This window comes from Diospyros lotus, chromosome 12 (assembly GCF_014633365.1).
Source record: "Diospyros lotus cultivar Yz01 chromosome 12, ASM1463336v1, whole genome shotgun sequence".
Taxonomy (NCBI): Eukaryota; Viridiplantae; Streptophyta; class Magnoliopsida; order Ericales; family Ebenaceae; genus Diospyros; species Diospyros lotus.
The window spans coordinates 4,769,436-4,790,991 of record NC_068349.1 but is presented as its reverse complement, the minus strand read 5'-3'; the positions used below and the strand labels follow the sequence as shown (position 1 = coordinate 4,790,991).

Here is a 21,556-nt window from a genome sequence, read left to right as displayed (position 1 = left end):
CTTGAAGATTTTGATCACCACACTTAGTGAACCTTTTGAGTTTCGCCAAAAATTTGGCAAATCAATTTGGTGATGGCAAGGACTTTTGGAGGCATGATTTTCGAATTGGTTTCCTAAATTTGGCAATGGCATTGGTTGAACCTGATGGAGTCAGCCTTAGTAATGGCTAAATATATATTTTTGCCCTTATATTTTTATGTAACCACTCGAATTTTTTGTTGTTTCAATTATACTTTTGAATCATACATTTTCGAATTCATTGCACACTTTAATTAGAGCATGCAACACACACACTGAAATACCCAAATCACCCATCATGCGCTTGCAAACAACCACCATATCCAACACAACTTCCTTCAATAGCTAGCGATAAGATAGAGGGAATGGTCGGTGACAAGTTCATAAAATGGAGAAAAAAGGTGTGGTAAAGATGGTGACAGGAAAACAAGTTAGGTGGGTGGTGTGGCAAGATAAGAAGCCGACAATGAGGCAAGGGAAGTGATCGACGACAAGTACAAAGAATAGAGGACAAGGTGCTAGGCCGATAGTTATGGCAGAAGATGCAGAGGTTGTCGTTGGTCGAGGAAGGCGAGAGGCAAAAAGGTGAAGACATCAACAATGGAGGAAAGTGAAAGAATTGACGGTGGCGAAAGGTGTGGAGGCTATTATCAATGGTGGCAGAAAGTGAAAAGGCGAAGGTATTAGTGATTCATTTTCCCGATCGATAATGGCCTCTACACCTTTCGCCACCATCGATGCCTTCACCTCTTTGCCTTTTGCCATCGCCAATGATGGCCTTTGCATCTTTTGCCACCACCGACGCCTTCAGCCTTTCTCGATCGACAATGAGCTTTACACCTTTGTCATAGCCGTCAGCTTGCACCATCTTTTCTATTCTCTGTACTTGTCACTAGCCATCTCTTCTATGTCGTTGTGGCTACTTCTTGTCTTGCCGCATTGCCTGCCTAGTCTCTTTGCTAACTATCATATCTACCACATATTATCTTCCATTATCTCTACTTGTCGCCAACCACCTCCTATGCCTCATCACTGGCTATTAAAGAAAAAGTTGTGGCGAAAATGGTGGTTGTTTACACGCACGTGAAGGCAATTTGGGTATTTCAGCACCTGTGTTATACACTTTAGTTGAGGTGTATAATTAATTCAAAAATATATATAATCTTATGATGTAATCAAAATAACAAAAACTTCGAATGGTCACACGAGAAAAACATGAAAGTATAAGATCAAAAATATGTAAACAACACCAACATGTGTAAAAACTTAGTATAACGAAAGAAATTACAAATTTGTATCAAATTTTTAGGCTTAATATGAGATATGAGATGTGGTCTTCTTAAAATATAATTTAGATAACTGAATAAATAAAATTTATATAACCGATTTCTTAATTCTTGCGATATTCTTCATCTTTCAAAGCAGAAGTAGGAGTAACAAATCCCTCCGACCAAACACGCCCCACGCCGACTAGGGTTATTTTAGTAAATAATAATGAACCCATTTGAAGCAACTCGAGACGCTCTCCCACGTCAACAAGCTCGAGGGTTGGGGACTTCGAGCGCGCCCGGACAATTTTCCCCTCAAACATGGTATTTTTTTCCTCTTACGTGGATCTTTCATCTCTAAATTTTTCGCTGAATCGTTGCTTTTGCTTTCTTTCTAATCGATCGAGCCCTGGCTATGGCTGTTGCAGTTGTTCTTCTCGTATTTCAAGGACATGGTGGGCAGGGAAGTGACAGTGGAGCTGAAGAACGATCTGGCCATCCGGGGAACTCTGCATTCGGTTGATCAGTACCTCAACATTAAGCTTGAGAACACTAGGGTTGTTGATCAAGACAAGTACCCCCACATGGTACTCTTGTTTTTTCCTCTCCTCGCTCTTTTACTTAGGGTTTCGTTTAGTTTTTTTGTTTTTTCTTCTCTGTGCTGCTTTTTTTTTTTTTTTTTTTTGTGTGTCCTGAATGTGAACGTGTTGTGTGTGCTTTCTTTTGATGAACTGTTTGATTGGCTGTGATAGGTTATTTGTTATGTGGATGTGAATCTTCACTAGTGAGTTTAGTTGGAGTTGGAGAGGCATGATTGGCTGTAATGGTGCTCCCTCTCCAACCTGATTCGTCCTCAACCTGAATTAGTTCCCTCATACGCACCAAATGAGAATCACTTTCCTTTGTCAACACACACAGACCAAGCCGCAAGCTAAAATCACATGTGCCCTAAATGTCATAGCTCCCCCAATTCGTGTGACTATATATTCTTCACAATTATCCATGAAGCATGACTATTTTCCGTCCAATTTAGTCAAAATTGCCATAACCATTTACTGTTGAATCTACTCTCTTTAGGGGGGTATTGAGATTTGAAACCCAGATCTAGGTGGTGGATGAAAACCACCTCTACCAAATTGAATTCATCCTGAATCAGTGCAACTTCCTGATATAAATTATCAATTTTTCATTGTTGATCTAATTAATTGGCTCTGTAATTGAATTTTTCCAATGTTTTTTTTCTTTCCCTTTTCATTTCAACTTCAAAAGCTTTCTTACATGGGCAAGGAAGTTATTTCACTTGCACTGATAAAAAAAATTACTAGAATTAACTAGTAGAACAAGAAACTTTGAACAGTGGAATCAAATGTTTGAGGAGAAAGGAGCAAAATCAGGAAGATGGAATATTTGTTGTTTTTTGAAGATGGTTAAATTTTTTTGTTAATGATGTGTGGTTCAAGGAAGTGATTTAGAGGTGTTTGTGACTTGTAAGTTGTTATTAGCTTGCAGTGATGGTACATATTCAACAAAAATGTTTTAGGCAATAAACCAATTTGCACCTGAAGGGTTGATTTCTTGCTTTAATAATTGTCAGAGAGACAAGGTTTTTTTGCTGTTAGCATGCACTGATGAATGATCCGGGGGGTGGGATATAGAAAAGCCATGAGGATCCAAAGCCACAACTCCATAATCTGTTCAATGCCTCAAGCATGATATGATTTACTTAGATCTATAATTGAACTCAAATATCCATTGAAGTATTTTCTATTGCATAGTTGATGAAACCATTTATCAGTTTTCCTTAGTAAAACCATTATGGATTTGTAAAGATTTCTATATGCTATGTTAGTCTCTTTTTGGATAGATTTTCTCTTGGCTGTAATATTATCTTTTGGTAATTGAAATCTGAATTTCTGTTTTGATTTGTTTGTAAGTCATTTATGGACTTCATATATTATTACTTCTGCTCATGTCATTGTTCAGAGTCATTTACTAGGATGTTTGTTAATTTTGACATATCTAGGTTGATTATATAATAGGGAGATAGTAAGCATGCCAATATGCAGTTTAAAATGCATTTCCTGATAAATTGATTGCTGAATTTTACGTATACTGGCTCAATTTAATGTGAGACTAATTCTTGAACTAATATATAACTGGGAAGGTAATTTGAGTTAACAACTCATACCCGGCTCACTGCCATACTTAATTTTGACTTTCAGCAAGTGTAAAACAATGAGGACATGTATAGAGAGTTATGTGATGAATGCAATGTGTTGGATGTGTATGTTTTAACTATTGGAATGTAGACCTACCTGTGCAGTTGTTCACGTTTAATTTGTTTGACCTTGCCAAGCATAAATCTAGCTTAGAGTCTCCATGGTTTTTTGGCTGATATTGGTATTACCAAGCATTTCCTTGCTATTGCTACATCTTCCAATGTTTTGAAATTGTATATGATGATTTGATTTCTTTTTTTTTTTTCACCGTATGTGACAGCTCTCTGTGAGAAACTGCTTTATCAGAGGATCAGTGGTGAGATATGTTCAGTTGCCTGCAGATGGAGTTGACATCGAATTACTTCATGATGCCACAAGAAGAGAAGCTCGCGGGGGCTGAATATCAAACTGACATAACTACATTTTACGGATATTAGATGTAATGCGTTCTGTATTTGAAGTTGCTTGCTTTTTCTGTTCCAATGACTTGGTGTTTTGGACTAGGTACTTTTGACTTGTGCATTATGAAAGATGGTTAGTATTATCCCCAAAAATTCCCACTTCCCCCTCTTAATTGGGCTACACAATAATTAATACGCTTTAAGTTGCTATTGCAGCACAAGTGTATTTTCTTCTTTTTATTGGTTTAAGTAACATACGCCAGCCTAGTCTTCCATTTGGAGTGGTTTTATTACCCAGAAAAGTTTGCTTTTGACAAGTTTATTTGCTTAAAAAGAAATTTATATGGGCTTTTGTAATGGTTTCTTTTATTTATTTATTTTTAATTTTTCTTTGCAGTATATTATTTGGGTTTAAAAAGGGCAATTTAATATTTTATAACAAATTAAGGTTATGACAATATTGAAAGAACTCTTAAAAAGCGGGTCTTTCTTTTCTACTGGTGTCATTACTCATAAGCAAAAGGAGCTTAAAATTATATATAATGTATTGCTTTTAATCAGTTTATGCTTTAAATCAAAAGGCTAATATAAAAAGAAGGTTTTTTTTTTTTTTTGGGGGGGGGGGGGGGGGGGGGGGGGGGTTTACGCTTAAAAAATTTAATAAGAATAAAAGATAGAAGATAAAAAAAAATTAAAAAAATTAATTTTATTAATTTATGTTGAAATTACTGTTCTCGAGTGTTCTTTCATTTTTCATACTCTCAATTTCAATAAAGGAAGTAAATCGTAGAAGGGCTTAGCTTCCTTATTTAAGTTGAATATCAAATTCATGACTTATTAGTATTAATCCAAACATAGTACTTATCTACCATTTAACCTATGCTCCGAGCCTGTTTTATTAATTTACCTTGCTCAATGTTACCGTGGTGAACGAACATTTAATTATATCCCATGCCAAGATTAGTCTAGGTAAATTATTAATTTAAGTCGTTTATTAATTCTGGGTTCATCCCCAAAAGTCTCCACCTTATTTACATGTGTTTCCAAGTTAATATGGTTTTTGATCCCTATGATCTCATCCATTCAATCCAATTTCTTACCCAAGCATCCTACAAGGCCATGAATATAATAATTGAACCCAAGACACCAGCAGTAACTGTACATTGATCAATTCATCTTTGTAAATTTATCAAGAACCAACAAACCAAGCCCTTGGGATTCAAGGCCCTGATGCATATACATTTCATTTGAAAACCAAACTTGCAATTTTGAGTACCAAAAGGTCCAGTAACATAATTAAATGAAGTTAAGCAGCAACTATTGAGCTAATATCACAATAAGGCGAAACAAAGACTATCCAAGCTTTGATCCCGTTATGTGGAATCACTGACCAACCATACATGTTGCTGTTAATTTAGTTAACAACAAGCATGACATCACTACACAAAGTTACAGCAGTAACTAATGGGTTAATATCACACTACGGTGAAACAAAGACTCTCCAAGCTTTGATCCGGCTATGTGGGATCAATGACCATCTCTATTTATGATCATATCTGTTGCTGTTAATTTAGTTAACAAGCATGACATCAATACACAAAGTTACAGCAGTAACTATTGGGTTAATATCACAATACGGTGAAAGGAGGACTCTCCAAGCTTTGATCCGGCTAATAAGTGAGATCGTTGATCATCTCTATTTATGAAAATATCTGTTGTTAATTTAATTAACAACATATAAAGAACCAGGGGCAGGATGCTTTTCTTTGCTTGACATACTTGATAAACCAGTTCAACATGTCATGATATGCTTCTTCTGCAGCTTTGATGGCCTTTTCATCATCATCCTTGTACCTAATTGTCCATCCATGTCCAACACCAGGATAGACCTTCACATAACTGCTAATCTGCAGAGCCACCAAAAATTGGTATCAAAACTGGGGACTCATCCAAAGTAATTGGGCAAAGGATGGTAAAGAGCATCAAAATTTAAACGCCTTCTAAATATTTAGTCCTCCAACATTAAAAATTATTTATGCATGAAAAGAGCACGGATCGGAAATCACAGCTCCGGGTTAAGGAATTTAAGAAATAAATCCCAAGAATAACAGTGGTTTAACTGGTCTAGAAACCATGTACTTGGTCAGTCCCTACCTCAGGTTTGGAGGATAAAATTTCAGCAAACTGTTTGAGGAGCTGTGGTGTAGTCTCTCTGTCAAACTCTGCTCCCAAAACAGCAATAGGCACTTGTACTTCTGAAGAAAAATGTCGATTTGATCCGTGAAATCAGTCATGTAAATGAAATCAGTGTTTTATAGCAATTAGATCAGGCTTATGCAGACAGAATCACAAGAAATCAAACAGAATTCACTCAGGTAGCCACTGCTCTGAAGTATGTTCAACCTCAGAGTGTAAGAATGGTCCAATTTTATACAGTAAGCCTAATGGAGACAAAAGGGCGGCATCACTTGTAAATCCAAATATGGCCCAATTGCATGAAACGGAAGTGCCTAAGTGGATTTCATTCAATAATGTTTTGAATCAAGAACATATCAAAATCCATACCACTAGAATTTGACACAAATCCCAAATTTCCCATAGAAAGCATACCATCTCGTAATTAAAACAGGACAAGGTATCTGAGCTTCCAGTAAAACAGTACCCTTAATATCATCCACAGTGACAAGTGAAGGGTGCAACAATACTGCAGCTTGAATGTAGTCAGTCTTTGCCAGATTGACAGCCACCTTTCCTGATAAGATATCAAGAAATCAGAAACTTAACAAAGGATCTAAAAAAAGTGTTCTTCTTGAATCAATTATTCAGCAGAATCTGTCAAGACAAAGCATTTCAAAATATTCTTACTACTAGAGAGGTTTTTCTAAAACTTACCACCCCAGCAAAATCCAGCAGCTCCAATTGCAGAAATGCCTTTATTTTTCAGGGCTGCAATAACTGATTTTGCATCTATAGTTGCTTTATCCTGGGAAGAAACAGCAACATGATGACCACAAATATTTGAGCATAATTGGGTAACCATGTATTGCTTAACAATAATTTGATTGTGCCAAATGCCATGATTTGGGCCACCTTTTCTTTTTTAATAAGAGCCCAAGTCATGACAATGGAATAACAAAATGAGATATGTCAAACGCTTAGGCCACATTTGAATTTGTTTCAGTTTTTTTATGTTCTGTTTTCATTTTCAAAATTTAGGGAAAAAACAAAATGCATCCCTAAATACAAAATACAATTTGGTTAGAAATGTTTGCTTTCAGAAATGGAAAATCACAAGCCTTAATTCCACTAGGTGGAGTGATATATTTTGCATATAAGTGAATTATTAGATATATTCAATTGACATATAAAATAAATATTCTTTTAATCAAATGGCATGTTTAGTTTTTCTTTTCAAAATTTTGAAAACAAACAGCATTGTCATACAACATTTCAGTTTTCATTTCTCTCATGAAAACAAAAACTGAACACAAATATCTGAAATAAAAGCTGGAAACAAACACATGAAAACTACAAGCATATTTAAATGGCCCCCCTAATAAATCTATAAAAGTCAACTTTAATTAAACAGAGTTGCAGACAAACGGTTCCATGAGTTTGCATCCAGATTTTGAAAGATCTCTCTTTATCAGCAGGATCCCAGGGATCTCCATAAAAAAAATCTGGAACCACCACAAAGAATCCAGCAGCTGCAACCTTGTCCGCCATCTTCCTTCATGGTAGTCATTGACAAACATAATATGATTTTACCTCCAAAGGAAATGTAAAAAGCTTGCATGTAAAAAGTAAAAACACATTAAACAGTGCTGAGAAATAATAATCTAAAGAAGTTAGGGTGCGTTTGATAAGAGTGAAAAATGAGGGTAGAATTCATTTTTCATCTAAATTCTAGAAAATTCCATCAAACAGTGAATTGGAATTCCATCTTAGTTCAAAAAGTGAATATTTTCCTTGAAATCAAGTTCTTAGGGGGTGGGGTGAGAATTGGAAACCCGCCTCACTTTCCACCCCCTAATCAAACACACCCTTAACTCTTCATTGTTAGTTCTAGGTGGGAAGCTGAGCTTAGGGGGGGAAAAAAGAATTATTATTAACAATGCAAGAAAATTGCCTGAAATCTGTGAAGGTATAGATGGACATTTGGGTACAGTGATCGTTTGTGCTTCCTCATAGCAATTGACAGTAACTTTTGCTACTTCTAAAAGTTATCTAAAACATTGTAGCTAAAGGAAGTGGCAAAAGGCTGGAAGATAAATTTTGAAACGGTCAAACATATTTGCAGTGAAGAGAAAAACATATAGGCCAAACCTTATTACATCAAGAACAAACCAAACAAACGACCGTTCTTATCTTAAAGGAAAAAAAAGAAGAAGAAGAAGAAGTCATGATCAGTTGGAGAAATGAAGAAAACATGCTAGTTCAGGGGCTGTTTAAAAATGCTATTAGTTTTGTTATGTTCGTGTTCATATTTCTGTGTTATGTTAATTTTAGTTGGAAAAAATTAACACTGAACCTAAAGATTGATTTTGCTGTCAGTTACTAAAATAAGGAAAAATGGAACTGAAAAAAAAAAGTTTGATTTTGTGCTTGTGTTCAATTTTTTAATATAATTATATTATTAATATAACATTAATAATAATTATTAACAATATACATATATATAGAGAGAGAGAGAGAATAAATGGAATGAACTCAAGGAAAGAAGTTTGGGCATTTCTGTTTTACCATTCCTTTTACTTGGGCTTTCTCTTTTTTTTTTTTAACACCAAACACAATCAAACATGGTTTTCAGTCTTCATTTTGAAAATCTCTGGAAATGGACAGAAAATTTTGGAAACCAACACAAATTCAAAATGGCAGCACCTCTTATCATTAATGGAATAACAATAATTGGTGGTAATTAAATAGGAGGGCACTAAACATACCTCAGCTTTGGTGCTTCATAACCTGCCAAGTGCAATACACAAGTAAATAACAACACGATCAAAAACAAATACCACTAAAAAGTATTATTCACTTGTCATACTGTTTATGATACTCCATGTTTATGCATGCACAATTATTCCATGTTTCCCCTTTTTCGATTCCATATAAATTTCGCAAAAAAGAAAAAGGTTTGTCAGTAGTAAATGGGGATAGAATAATGCTAATGTTCTGAATTTTTTCAGTTGAAGTACTATTTTGGCTCTGTAAAGTTCAAACCCCCTTGATGATTCCAGCATTTGTACACAACAAAAGAAGTAAATTAAAAGTTCAAACATAACAAAATATCCCTCAAAAAGAGATCCATGATTTGTTCCTAGGCAGAATGACCAGGCCAGAGGTCAAATTGGACGAAGCCCTTATGTATGACATAAAGAGAACAATCTGGGATTAAAACGCCAAAATCATAGAAGGAAAGGGGGAAAGGGGGATGCCCGATTACCGAAAATGTCCGAACCCATAATGATTCCAAGCTTGGAGTGGGATGAGCCAGCAACGTAGGCATTGAGGCCCCCAATTTCCACCAATGACCCTGATCCAGCGCTTGAGCTCAGTGTCGGTGGGTTCTTGCAACACTCAGAATCAGAGTCTTCCATCTCTTGTGCTTGCTGTCGTACTCAACGCAAAACGAGCGAGGCAAAGATGGGGGAAGAGAGAGCACAGAGGGTGATTTGGATAAGAATAATGCTACACGTCCAGAATGCCTTACAGAAAGTCTTACAGGTAAGTTTTATTTTTTTGCATTTCCACCCCCTCCCAACTCTCCCGCACACTGAATTTTCTCTTCTCTCTCTCTCGTACGACTAGTCACCCACTAGTCTTCAAACGTCTCTCCAACGAAGGAAATAGAGCAAAGCTTCTATGTCCTATTTGTTGCAGCTTAATTAAAGAAATTATAACTTATAACTTCTTAGATTATAATTTCTAAAATTTAGAATAAGTTGTGAACTTGTTTGCTATAACTTCTTAGAAATTGTAATTAAGTAGTTGTGGTGTTTGATACCATAAGCTATAAAATAACTTATTTTTGTATAATTGTCTATAATACCCTTAGTAGTTATAGAATGATAATTTAAAAATTAATTAGTGTATATGTATAAGTTCCAGGTGTTATAAAAAAATTAATTAAAGCATAAAGAGAGAGGAAGATGACGAGAGAGAAGAAGAGATTTGAAAATGGAAATAACGGTGGAGAAAAAAAATCCATAATTGCGTAGATAAGAGGGTAATTATTTGTTAAAAATAAGGACAAAATTGTTATAAACAAGTAATTATTTAAACAGAAGTTGTAAAAGCTGGGGTACCCCAACTTTGAAAAAACTAGCTTCTACCCCTTCTAAAAGCTAATAGAAACTATAAATTAAAATTCTATAAACTAAAACAAACACTACATCACAACTTTTTTGAAATTAGAAGTTAGAAATTACAACTTTAAAGCTGCAACAAACAGGCCTATTTTCATCAATAATGCCAAGGTTCCCTCACTTTTATTTTCACCAATCTATCCCGCCCAAGAAACAAGTCAAGTTTCAGGGCAGCTTTTCGGCGCCGCCCAGCCGGCAGAAAGGGTCCTCCGTTCTAGCCCAGTCGATGCCCAACTTCTCCGCTTCTCTGCGCAAGGAGAATAGGAAGCCGGCGAACACGCTGCCGCCGATGATGGAAAAATCTCTAACACCTCCGGTGGCTTTGAAGAACGCGATGTTGTACGCGAAATCAGGGGGAAGTAAGTCGGAGAACTTGGCAGAAAAGAGAACCGGCGGCCTGATGGCGAGGAAGAACTATGCTTATGTTGGGCAGGAATTGAAGCAGTTCTCGTCGACGGCCGCGAATGCGATCAACGGCGAAAACAAGGGAGGGAAATCCGGTAGAGGCTTTGCCAAATCTGTTGTTGGCTACAAACAGTATTGAATTTGATTGACACTCGATTTCGTTTGAAATTTTTCTTTCTCATTAATGAGTTCTTTCATTCTTTGGTCTGGTTTGGTTTGATTTTCCAGAGATTTTTTGGGGATGTAAAGATTTCATCTGTGTTTGACAATATAATACAGAAGTATTCTATACTTTCTGAGTTTCTTTAATGGTGATTTGGGTGAGGAAGAGAGAGTTTCTCTTTTAGTTTCTGTGCTTGTATTGATTACTGGATTTGCAAAAGGATTGAAATGCCTGAAATTTCTCACTTTTATTTGAATTTATGGGGTGGGCAGTGGACTTCTAACTTAGCATTGGTGACATCATTTCAATTTTTTCAGTAAAATAATAAGCAATCAATCTGTTTTTAAAGCGTTCTCGTTCCAAAAATGACTTCAATTTGTAGCTTAAATTTCAAGACTACAATGATTAAGGATGAAGATCGAAAGATGGGTTTCAAACCACTGAATTGCAAAGCAGTTGCTGCAAATATGCCACAAGCAGAAAAGGCGATAACACAAGGTGGGTGTGGCGGTGGGGTAGGTGAGTGCGGCGAGGCTGGCGACGGTAGGGGTCGGGTGACAAGAGGGAGGGTTGGGGCGACGGCGGCCTTGGCGGGAGGGAGAGAGAGAGAAAGTGAGAGAGAGAAAGAGAGAGGGGGAGGGAAAATTTAGGGGCTGTTCTCTTTGCTGTTTTCAACTTGTTTTGAGTTTTCAATTTTTCAAAACACTAAAAACGTGTTCTCTTTGTTATTTTCAAAAACGCATTTTCAAAAACAAGGAAAAAATTTGTAAAGGAAACCCAAAACAACAATTTTGTTGTTTTGGGTGTTTTCAGTGGAAACTTATCAAAAACACAAAACACGGAAAACGGTCCCCCCCACCCACCCCCAGCAACCCTCCAGTTTCGTTCTCTCTCTCTCTCTCTCTCCTCACCCAAAACACTGCGACTGCCCCAATCATCTTCTACGTCGCCGCCTCTTCCCTTCCAGATGCCATCTCTTCCTTGTCGGCCATCGCAGCGCCTGCCACCGCAGCCTACGTCGTTCGCCTATGTCGCCGCTGCAAGTCGTTATCCCTTCCAGATCCGTCGCGCTTCGTCGTTCACCTGCGCCGTTCCTCTTCCAGATCCGCCATCGTCGCCGCTCGCCATGCACAGATCCGCCATCGCCGCTACCGCCATGCCCAGATCCGCCATCGCTTGCCGCCATCGCCTCCTGCCTTTCCATTTCTTCCTTCTTTCTTCAGCGATTTCTTCCTCCGCCATAGCCCTATCTCTACTCCCAATTTTTTATTTTAATTTTTATTTTTAATTATATTTTTAAAATTTTGAATAAATCAACATTTTGTTATTTTATGATTTATTATTATTTTTAATATTTATGTTATGAGTAATTTAAATCTCAAAATTAATGTGAAAAATAATTTATAATTTCAAAACAGACTATTAGATCATAATTTTAAATATAATTTATAATTTTAATATATTATATATGTTTAGATTATTATGTTATATTTTAAATTTTTTTAATTAAATTTATAATTTATTAATAAATATTTATAACTTTCAATCAGATTTATTAAATAAAATATTCTAAAATAAATTTTCTCAAAATTTCGAAGTAAACGCATTTTTTAGTTTTCTATTTTAAGAAACAGTTTTTCAGAATAGCAAAAAGAACGCGTTTTTAAAAATTTCAAAACAGACACTCAAAACACAAAACTCAAAATGAATTCAAAACTCAAAACTCAAAATTAAAACACAAAGATAACACCACCTAGTGGGCGGAAGAGATGAGAGGCGAAAATGCAAAAAAATAAAACTTACCTGTAATTCTATAAGGCAATCTGGATGTGTAGCATTATTTTTTGGATAAAGATCATGCTATTTGTATAAAAAATCACTTATAATAGGTGAGTTTAGAGGTAAATTGAAAAGACAATTTTGTCTTCTTTCTTTTATCTCAATGATCATTTTACTCATTTCTATTATCTCTCTTCCCTCTGTTCTTTTTCATCTCCTCTCCCATCAGCATTGCCTGACGTAGCTTGCCTCGTCGACGCTCGCCGCTGCCTTGCCTGGCCAACCGTCGCCTCACCTCTCACCTGGCCGATCGCCACCTCGCCTCTCACCTGGCCGACTGCCGCCTCGAGAGATGAGGCTGTTAGACGAGGATGCAGTAGGCGGCCAGGTAAGAAACATGGCATCAGCCATCAGCCAAGCGAGGCAATGGTAGGCATCGAGTGTGAGACAACGACGACGACGGGTGGCGAGGCAAAGGCAGCAGTAAGATGAAGGTTGTGAGAGGTAGTGCCGAAAGAGAAAGAGGAAAAAAAGAAAGAATGAGAGAAGATAAGAGAATATGGCGATTTTATTGTGATAAATCCTTAATTTATTGCGAGAATATCATTTTGTAAATCTATTTGAAAAATTGTTTTTGTACAAATATTATATAGAAGGCAGTGTATAGAGTGATGAAATGATTAATTTGCCCTTATAATAAATGATCCAAACTCAAAAAACCTAAAGCACACATTTTCTTTCATCTATCTATCTCTCGCTCTTGACTTTTCCTTGCCCGCTCGTCGACCGCCTCCGCGGGATGTATCCTCGCCTAGTTGCCCGCCTCACCCTCATTGGTTGCTGACCGTCGCTACCCGCTACATCCTCGATTGGTTTGAAAGATTGTTGGTTGTTGAAGGATATCGCAATGAGAAGGCGAGACAACAAGGCAGTGAGGTTGCAGCGGTAAGAGGAGGCAAGACGGCAACAAGAGCAGGAAAGGGCAAGCGTGGGTAGGGAGAGAGAGAGAGAGAATGGGGTAAACAAAAATCGCAATATTTTAATATCAAAATATCATGATATATCACTCTGTAAAAGGTTTTATAAATCTTTTTTCTACAAATAGCGCTATCTCAGTTATTTCTTCGTGCTCGCTGACACTTCCCCCTTTTCATTCGTTAGTTCGTTTTTTTCATCTGTCTGGTATCAATCTAAACATATTAATGCTAGAGTATTAATTAAAAATATTAAATTTAAGTGCCTAGACAGCCACAATCATTCTTCTAGATTTGCAATATCAGTGAGATGAGTCGTTTTACAAGGCCCAATAGGCCTACCGAGCGACTTACAGATAGGGGGCAAAATAATGATTTTGCCCCGCTCACTTTGCAAATTTACAAAGTGGGCCACTACCCCCCCTCTCACTCTGTGCGTCTCCCTTACTTGCCATGGCTGTTGCACCTCGCTGCAGTCGCCCGGCCTCGCCTCCGTCACCTCACCACCATCACCGCCTCGCCGACAATCACCAGAAGGAATCCATAGGAGGAGGAGGGGGAGAGCAGGGCGTGGGGGTAAAATGGTCTTTTTACCCCCTTTTGGTAAACCTGTCGGGCTCTGCATTTTCCCAGTAAGAGATGTTACGGTATCCAAAGGCGTTAGTATTTTATGTAATATAAAAATATATTATGTAATAAAAAATATAATAATATTGTGTACATCATATTGTATGTCACATAATTTGTACATTATATAAGATATTGGTATCTTTTAATTCTAAAATATTGGGGGTAAGAAAGTATTTTGCATTTGACCCATTTTCATACCATTCACTTACATTTATTTAATAAATACCTCTCAAATACATTCTAATGCCACAACACCTAAAGCCCCATCCCTCAACAATTGGGCAGATTTGGGATTAAGTTTAGAAATAATGTTAATCATCTAGAAGATTTTGGCACATTTTTATTAGACAATGAAAATGTATAAGTGTTAATATTTATTAGGGTAAATTATATGAAATCCTTCTACACTTAGGGTAAATTGTATTTTGTATGTAGATTATTATATAAAATAACAATAGATTGTGGCTGATTGCAACATTTTGAAAGTGCAAGAAGTTTTTTGATGTAATTGAAAACACAAGAGATAAGTTACACATGACCCTAAATGTAATTTTTTGTATATAATTTATCCTATTTATTATGTATATTTTTATTATCTAATAAAAATAAATCACATTTATTCTAGATGAATAAGAGTACTCTTCATTTTAGTTATAGAGCAAACACTAAATTATGTTTACTAATATCATAATTCTTTTTGTTAAACTCAATTGGTGTGGGTTCAATGGGCCAATTTTAGCTTCATGAATTTTGGTAAATTGATGTTAGCTTTTTCAAATGAAATATTATATTTGAAATATATTTTTGTTAGCTAAATTATCTATTTAAAATGACATTAATAAAGGGGCGACAAGTTAACTTATCTTATCTTTTCAAATAACACGATTATATCTATAATTGAACACGCCTTACATTATGAAAAATGCTATTAATATACCTTTGTGTACATCTTGAACTATATAAATGTGTATTAATGACAAAAAAATCTCTCACAAGATACATAGAGATGCATGAGGCGCACAAAGATTAGAGATATATTAGTTATAATATCCCTTTATATAACTCATAATGTACAAAAATGACGTATATGTAGCATAATTCTCACATTATTATCTCATCTTATCTTAATCCCAAATCGAAACGGTAAAATATATTAACTTACCCTACGTCGTACAAAAGACTTAACACTCGTACAGAGTCAAAGAGTGCAGAAACTAAACCCTAACAACCACGAGGTCAAAGAGTGCAAAAACTAAACCCTAACAACCACCTCGCCCTTGCCGGTTGATACAGCATGATGGATTCCGAAGCTGAATCTCCTAAAACCCTGACAACCACGAGGTCACTTCTCCGCTCTTCTCTCTCTTCTTATACGTTGTTTTTTTGGCCTAGGTTTACGCATTGCGCTGATAACATGGTTGGTCGCCGAGGAAATTGTTGTGGAATGGCGGAAATCAGGAATTACACGATTTGTAAAAAGGACAGTACACGGGCTCGGGCAGACCATTTTGCTGACCAAACGCAAATTGAAGACTATGCTTTGCTTCTTGAGTGAGCTGGCATTGAAATGCACAGTTGCTCATTGACCTAGCTGCGGTTGTGCAAATTCACAAGAACATTTCCATTTTCGGCTTTGATGATGTCTTGATTTACGCTTGGGATTTACCTTTGTTACCATTTCAATGGAATTCGGATCGCAAGTAGCTAAATAAATGCCAATTGATAGAATTAGTTGTTCATCAGTCTTTGATTCGACTTATTCCTGCGGTCTATTGTCTGAACTGAAGTTCCATTGGATTGAGGTTTAGATCAAATATCAGAAGCTAATGGTTTAGTATGTATACGTCCGTTGTATATAATGGCGCGTTGAACTATATTTCGGGCTCCATCTTTGCAGCTTTCTGGAATTACTTGGATAATTTAAGGATATAAATAGTAGTGTTGCCCTTTTCGTATAATATCTTCCTCACTGTGTGGTTCTTGTTCTGGCACAGAGATAAGAAGTCCATAAATCAAATTGTACTCAAATATTACTTGCATTGTGATTTGACAGTTCAATTTTTGGAGCCAAGTCATTAGTTTGCTTCTTCATTCATGTATGTCCGACTCATCCAAGCAGGATTTTGCTAGTGAACATAAAAAAAATGGTACAGGTTAACTTTTGGTTCTGACAGACTGTAGTATTCGTGTGTTCATTAACTTGTCCTGTTTGTTCTTGAATAATATGTTGCTTGGCTTGTGAGGGATTGTGGATGGTGAATGACTGCTCTATTTACAGGCACAAGTGCTCAGCGTGTTTCAAGCAATATAAGAAAAAAGAGCACCTTGTTGAACACATGATTGTCTCATACCACTCACGTCATCAGCCCAAGTGTGGAGTTTGTATAAAGCATTGCAAGACCTTTGAATCTTTAAGAGAGCATCTTACTGGTGAGATTTTTTTATCATACTTAAATGAATTCATAATTTTTCGTTGGTAATCTAATTATCTTGGCTATTTTCTTTTGTTTCAATTCCTCTCTAATGGTTTAGGACCATTATCTAAAGCAACTTGTTCAAAGATCTTTGCTAGTCAAGGTTGCAGCCTTTGCATGAAAGTTTTTGACAGCCCAGCTAGTCTTAGTGAGCATAAAGAAAAGTGCCAATTTCCTGCCCCTGTTCCCCTTGTAAGTTGATCAGAGAAGTTATCAAAGATTATCATGCAAATTGAGAAATCTCCGTTACCTCCAAAAGGGAAATAGGGTGGGAGTTGAAAAGGACTCCTACATTGGTGAAAAACAGAAAACCAGAATTGTTTCTGTTTCTATTTGTTCCTACATGTTCTTGTTATTAAGTTGTTGTTACTTATGCAGGAAATGCCTTGTACAGAATCCCATCTTGACACTTCATCATCAAACATTGGAGCCCCCAGCAGCAATCCCAAAGCAGTTGCATTCTCAGCTGCAAACAATGGAGACCACAGCAGCAAACCCAATCTTATTGCCATTTCAGTCTCAAACAGTGCATACCGCAGCAATGACCACAAAGCAGTTGCTATTTCTGCTCCAAACAATAGAGATCTCGACTGGGATCTAAAAGCAGTTGCTGTATCAGTCCCAAACAATGTAGATGGCAGCAGTGATCTCAAAGCAGTTGCAATAGATTGTGAAATGGTTGGTGGTGGAAGTGATGGGTCACTTGATGTTTGTGCTAGGGTTTGCCTCATTGAGGAAGATGAGAATTTGATTTTTCACACTTACGTGCAACCTCAGATTCCTGTCACTAATTTCAGGTATTTATATTCTTGTTTGATTGTTTATCCATCTTAGGCTATGTTATTAGGCCATTATAGAGGGGCCATCTTATATCAGTTTGATACTTGTTTCTTTTTGAGCAGATATGAAGTTACTGGTATAACAGAAGAACATCTTAGAGATGCCATGCCACTCAGGGAAGTGCAGGAAATACTATTACAGATCTTGTGTAATGGAGAATCCATTGGAAGAGTACGGTTGGATGGTGGAAAGGCTAGGCTTCTTGTAGGTCATGACCTAGAGCATGATTTGAAATGTTTGCGAATGCATTATCCTGATCACTTGCTCAGGTAAGATTTTCCACACTGATTATCTGAGAAAACTTGTTCATATGATGCTTTATTCTTCTTAGCAAGATATATGCCAAAAGCCTATCAAAGCAGCTACACCCATCATTTCTCATGCTTGGCCAACCTATACCCATCTTTTATACATCAACTTAGTCGACTTGAAAGGTTAATCATCTATGGGAATGATCATGGGACTACTATCACACACATCTTTTACTGTAGGAATAAAGAGTTAACAATACTATAACCATTTCTTTTTCATGTTGTTTGTGGTGGGCATTTGGGTGCAGCTGCTTGTATGTAAATATGTATTTTCTGCTAAACCATAGAAGTTTGTGGGTGGGGGGGGAGGGGGGGGGGGAAGGCAGGCGACTGGTATTAGCAACCTTGTCAAGACGTGACTATTGCTGTTTCTATCTGAACCAGAACGAAAACATTAACTTTAAATGAGTTAGAATCATAGTTTCATCATATGTAATGGAAAATGTAAACTTTAGATCATTTGGCCAACCACTTAAATTTATTTTGTACCTTCTACTTGCCTTGATTGTACTCTTTTTTTGTTCTCCTTGGCTAGACATTATCTATTTGGCTTACATTGAAAAGAATACGGCACCTGGAAATCATTTGGATTTTTGACACAAATTAATGTGAACTTCAGGCACACTGTTTACTTCTTGTTGCCATACCTGCAAAGCAAATGGATTTTGCAAAGAAAATGGACTTCAGGAGTCCCTTTTCCTCCATTCTCCCTTTTCAAATTGGCCTTTTGCTATGGGTTAGCCAGAACTGTAAATGATGATTATCTTATTCTTATATTGCTGTTTCCTGGCCACCGTTTAACTTTTAAGTTATTGTATAAGAAACTGCATATTTTTGTTTTGCATGGTATTGGAATAATGAATCTTAATTCTGGTTGCATTGTTGTTGAGTCAAAACTTTTATTGTGGACCATGATTTTTGGATGCCTAGGGTTAGGTGGCTTGAATTTTCAAATCTTTGCTTGCTGCCTGTTGAAGAAAAGATTGGTTGTTGAATGGAACTTTCCCAGTTCTGTAGTTTGAAGCTGTTTTCCTCACCATGCAGGGATACAGCAAAATACCGTCCGTTAATGAAAACTAATCTGGTCAGCCACTCTCTGAAATACCTAACAAGGACATATCTTGGGCAAGTTTCTTGACTTCCTATTTGCTTTATTATTTCTTGTCTAGGATTTTTCATCTTACTTGTTTGTGAATTCCTGTTCCTGTTCATACATTAGGTCCTTCCCCATAGTAAGGCTTAAATTGACATCTTCATGTATTCATAATAGATTGGAACTGCATGAATTTGTGCTGCATGATATGATGAAGAAATGTTTGGCTTCTATTTCATAATTTTGGAGCTGTTCACCTCATATAGTTCCAATAGATTCCTTTGAGCCATCTGACTCAAGTTTATGTGAGCTAGTGCACTTGTCTTTTAGCTCTTGCAAATAGCATAGCTTAAACCTAATGGATCTTGGGAGCTCCTTAAATTGCTTATAGGATGGATTGAGTTTGAAATTGACCTACAAAGAAACTGATACGGATTTCTTTACCAAACCCAACAAAAGGGAGTAGTTGCAGCCTAGCTTTTCAACAATTGATTCAAATGTTCCAATTTGTTTTAGTTGTCACCTGGCTTTTGTTTTCCAGGTATGATATCCAGTCAGGGGTGCACGATCCTTACATAGATTGCGTATCTGCAATGAGATTATATAAGAGGATCCGCGCTCAAGATCACTGCAGCCAAGGGTTGGAAGCATCAGTTGCAGCTCAGCAGAGTCATAATTTGATGACCAATGGCAATAGCTTTGATAATTGGAAACCCAAGGAACTAGAGAGTATGACCCCGGACGAGCTTTTTCAGATCTCAAAATCCAACTACAAATGTTGGTGCTTGGATTCAAGGCCATAAACCCAGTTTTGATGGTAAATAATCTCATTATTTGTGAAATCTGGTCTTTTTGCCCAGCACAGGATGTTGCTTTCTTGTCTGGATTCCCTGGAACTGGATGTAAATATCTTAACAAAATTAAGTTTTATTGCAATTGCGTGGAGAGGATTCAGCCTGGTTGGAAGCTACATGAAGGCTCACTGTAGCTAATTCTTGTTGATGATGGTTCATTATTTCTTATCCCAGCAGTGAAGAAAACTCACCGGTAATCTTAAAAGGCCTGTTTGGTATTGCGTCTTTGTGCTTTTAAACCACAACAACTGCCTTTTATTAGAAGTTATAAACATCCATCACTTTGCATTGGCTAGGCCTTTGATCCTGAGAGGAGAGATAAACTAAGTGTTTACCTGGTATAATTACATTTTAATATAAGATAATTTATTTGGCATCAACGAAATAGATTCTTCTGGACTTTATGATAATAAAAATAATCCGACGTGCAGAGTCAGCAACGAGCCCATTAACTTGGATTGTTCAAACTAAAACAATTAAAAATGGTTTCTTAAATTAGCCATTCTTTGCGTTGAGACATGAGACCTATGTTTGGACTTGGTGTCTGGTAGGCCGGGAAGTTGGTGATATTGTTTTAAATGAACGTGTGTTTCTCAATTCTTAATTGCTAGAGAATTAATTTTTGTCCAATTATTTTATTTTTATTGAGAGGATTCAAATTTTGTATAATTTTTATTTTTTATTTTTTGTGGTTTGGTAGACAAAAAAGATAAGATATATTTTTGTAATAAAAATATTTTATACATAAAAGAATTTACCAATTCATAATTTATAAGTTATTTTTTTTATTTCTTAAACACACTCTCTATTATACTCTTTATTGTATTATAAATAATTTATTCTTTATTCTTTTTTTATCTAAAAAATTGTGCTTACTCCAATTACCTTCTTTATTTTACTCACTATTTTCTTTATTTATTAATAAATTTTAATTCAATTTTGTTTACCTTATTTATAATTTTCACTATTGTCAAAATATATTTTTATTTTATAATTCAATAATAAAATTATTGAATTAAAATTTAATATATTTTTAAAATCAATTTACTAATATTTTTAAATAAAATTATTTAACCAAACCTATAGAAACAAGTTAGAAATTCATCCATTTACAAATTTGGGAGCATTGCATTTCACTTTTTTATTATCTTATCACGTTATGCTCCTGTTTGTTGCAATTTAAAAACTGTAACTTTTAGTTTCTAGTTTCAAAAAAATTGGGATGTAGTGTTTGTTTTAACTTATAGAATTCTAACTTATAGCTTCTATTAGCTTTTATAAGGGATAGAAGCTGGCTTTTTCAAAGCTGGGGTATCCCAATTTTTACAACTTCTGCTTAAATGATTACATTTTTATGACAATTTTGTCCTTATTTTTAATAAAGAATTACCCTCTTGTTTACGTAATCATGGGTTTTTCTTCTCCACCGTCATCTCTATTTTCAGATTTCTTCTTCTCTCTCGCCATCTTCCTCTATCTCTATACTCTAATTAATTTTTTTTATAACACTTTAAACTTATACATATACACTAATTAATTTTTAAATTATCATTCTATAACTATTAAGGGTATTATGAAAAATTATAAAAAAAATAAATTATTTTACAGCTTATGATATAAAAAACCACAACTATTTAACTACAACTTCTAAGAAACTGCAACAAACAGGTTCACAACTTATTCTAAGTTTTAAAAATTATAATTTAAGAAACTATAAGGTATAATTTATTTAATTAAACTGCAACAAACGAGGCCTATATAC

At 35.9% G+C, this 21,556-nt stretch overlaps 4 protein-coding genes across 5 annotated transcripts; 3 read left to right on the top strand and 1 right to left on the bottom strand.

Moving 5' to 3' along the window:
• Positions 1–1,461: 1,461 nt before the first annotated feature.
• LOC127786639 (sm-like protein LSM2) lies at positions 1,462–4,127 on the top strand. The gene is made up of 3 exons (XM_052314167.1): positions 1,462–1,610; positions 1,715–1,873; positions 3,786–4,127. The coding sequence occupies exons 1-3, from the start codon at positions 1,608–1,610 to the stop codon at positions 3,903–3,905; spliced, it is 282 nt and encodes a 93-aa protein (XP_052170127.1). The 5' UTR covers positions 1,462–1,607; the 3' UTR covers positions 3,906–4,127.
• A 1,152-nt stretch (positions 4,128–5,279) lies between these two features.
• LOC127787444 (endo-1,3;1,4-beta-D-glucanase-like) lies at positions 5,280–9,604 on the bottom strand. The gene is made up of 7 exons (XM_052315497.1): positions 9,350–9,604; positions 8,850–8,871; positions 7,510–7,636; positions 6,799–6,889; positions 6,569–6,658; positions 6,061–6,161; positions 5,280–5,813 (listed from the first exon to the last, which is right to left on the bottom strand). Exons 1-7 carry the CDS (start codon positions 9,501–9,503, stop codon positions 5,634–5,636), a joined length of 765 nt encoding a protein of 254 aa, XP_052171457.1. The 5' UTR covers positions 9,504–9,604; the 3' UTR covers positions 5,280–5,633.
• Positions 9,605–10,374: 770 nt separating this feature from the next.
• On the top strand, positions 10,375–10,815 carry LOC127786794 (uncharacterized). Its single transcript, XM_052314456.1, has one exon. It carries the CDS (start codon positions 10,375–10,377, stop codon positions 10,813–10,815), a length of 441 nt encoding a protein of 146 aa, XP_052170416.1.
• Positions 10,816–15,415: 4,600 nt separating this feature from the next.
• On the top strand, positions 15,416–19,910 carry LOC127787369 (RNA exonuclease 4-like). 2 transcript variants are annotated; one of them, XM_052315374.1, is made up of 7 exons: positions 15,416–15,563; positions 16,501–16,652; positions 16,755–16,888; positions 17,075–17,493; positions 17,599–17,805; positions 18,892–18,972; positions 19,482–19,910. In XM_052315374.1, the coding sequence occupies exons 1-7, from the start codon at positions 15,517–15,519 to the stop codon at positions 19,741–19,743; spliced, it is 1,302 nt and encodes a 433-aa protein (XP_052171334.1). In that variant the 5' UTR covers positions 15,416–15,516; the 3' UTR covers positions 19,744–19,910. The 2 variants fall into 2 exon arrangements, with proteins under 2 accessions (XP_052171334.1, XP_052171335.1); XM_052315375.1 differs by lacking the exon at positions 18,892–18,972.
• Positions 19,911–21,556: the final 1,646 nt, after the last annotated feature.

Coding starts and splice junctions, on each gene's coding strand:
- LOC127786794 (XM_052314456.1), top strand. CDS start 10,375: ATGCCAAGGTTCCCTCACTTTTATTTTCACCAATCTATCCCGCCCAAG.
- LOC127787369 (XM_052315374.1), top strand. CDS start 15,517: ATGATGGATTCCGAAGCTGAATCTCCTAAAACCCTGACAACCACGAG. Junction 16,889..17,074: donor TTCCTGCCCCTGTTCCCCTT/GTAAGTTGATCA, acceptor TTACTTATGCAG/GAAATGCCTTGTACAGAATC. Junction 17,806..18,891: donor TATCCTGATCACTTGCTCAG/GTAAGATTTTCC, acceptor CTCACCATGCAG/GGATACAGCAAAATACCGTC.
- LOC127786639 (XM_052314167.1), top strand. Junction 1,874..3,785: donor AAGACAAGTACCCCCACATG/GTACTCTTGTTT, acceptor CGTATGTGACAG/CTCTCTGTGAGAAACTGCTT.
- LOC127787444 (XM_052315497.1), bottom strand. CDS start 9,503: ATGGAAGACTCTGATTCTGAGTGTTGCAAGAACCCACCGACACTGAGC. Junction 6,162..6,568: donor CACTGTGGATGATATTAAGG/GTACTGTTTTAC, acceptor ATTTTTCTTCAG/AAGTACAAGTGCCTATTGCT. Junction 5,814..6,060: donor TTTTATCCTCCAAACCTGAG/GTAGGGACTGAC, acceptor GTGGCTCTGCAG/ATTAGCAGTTATGTGAAGGT.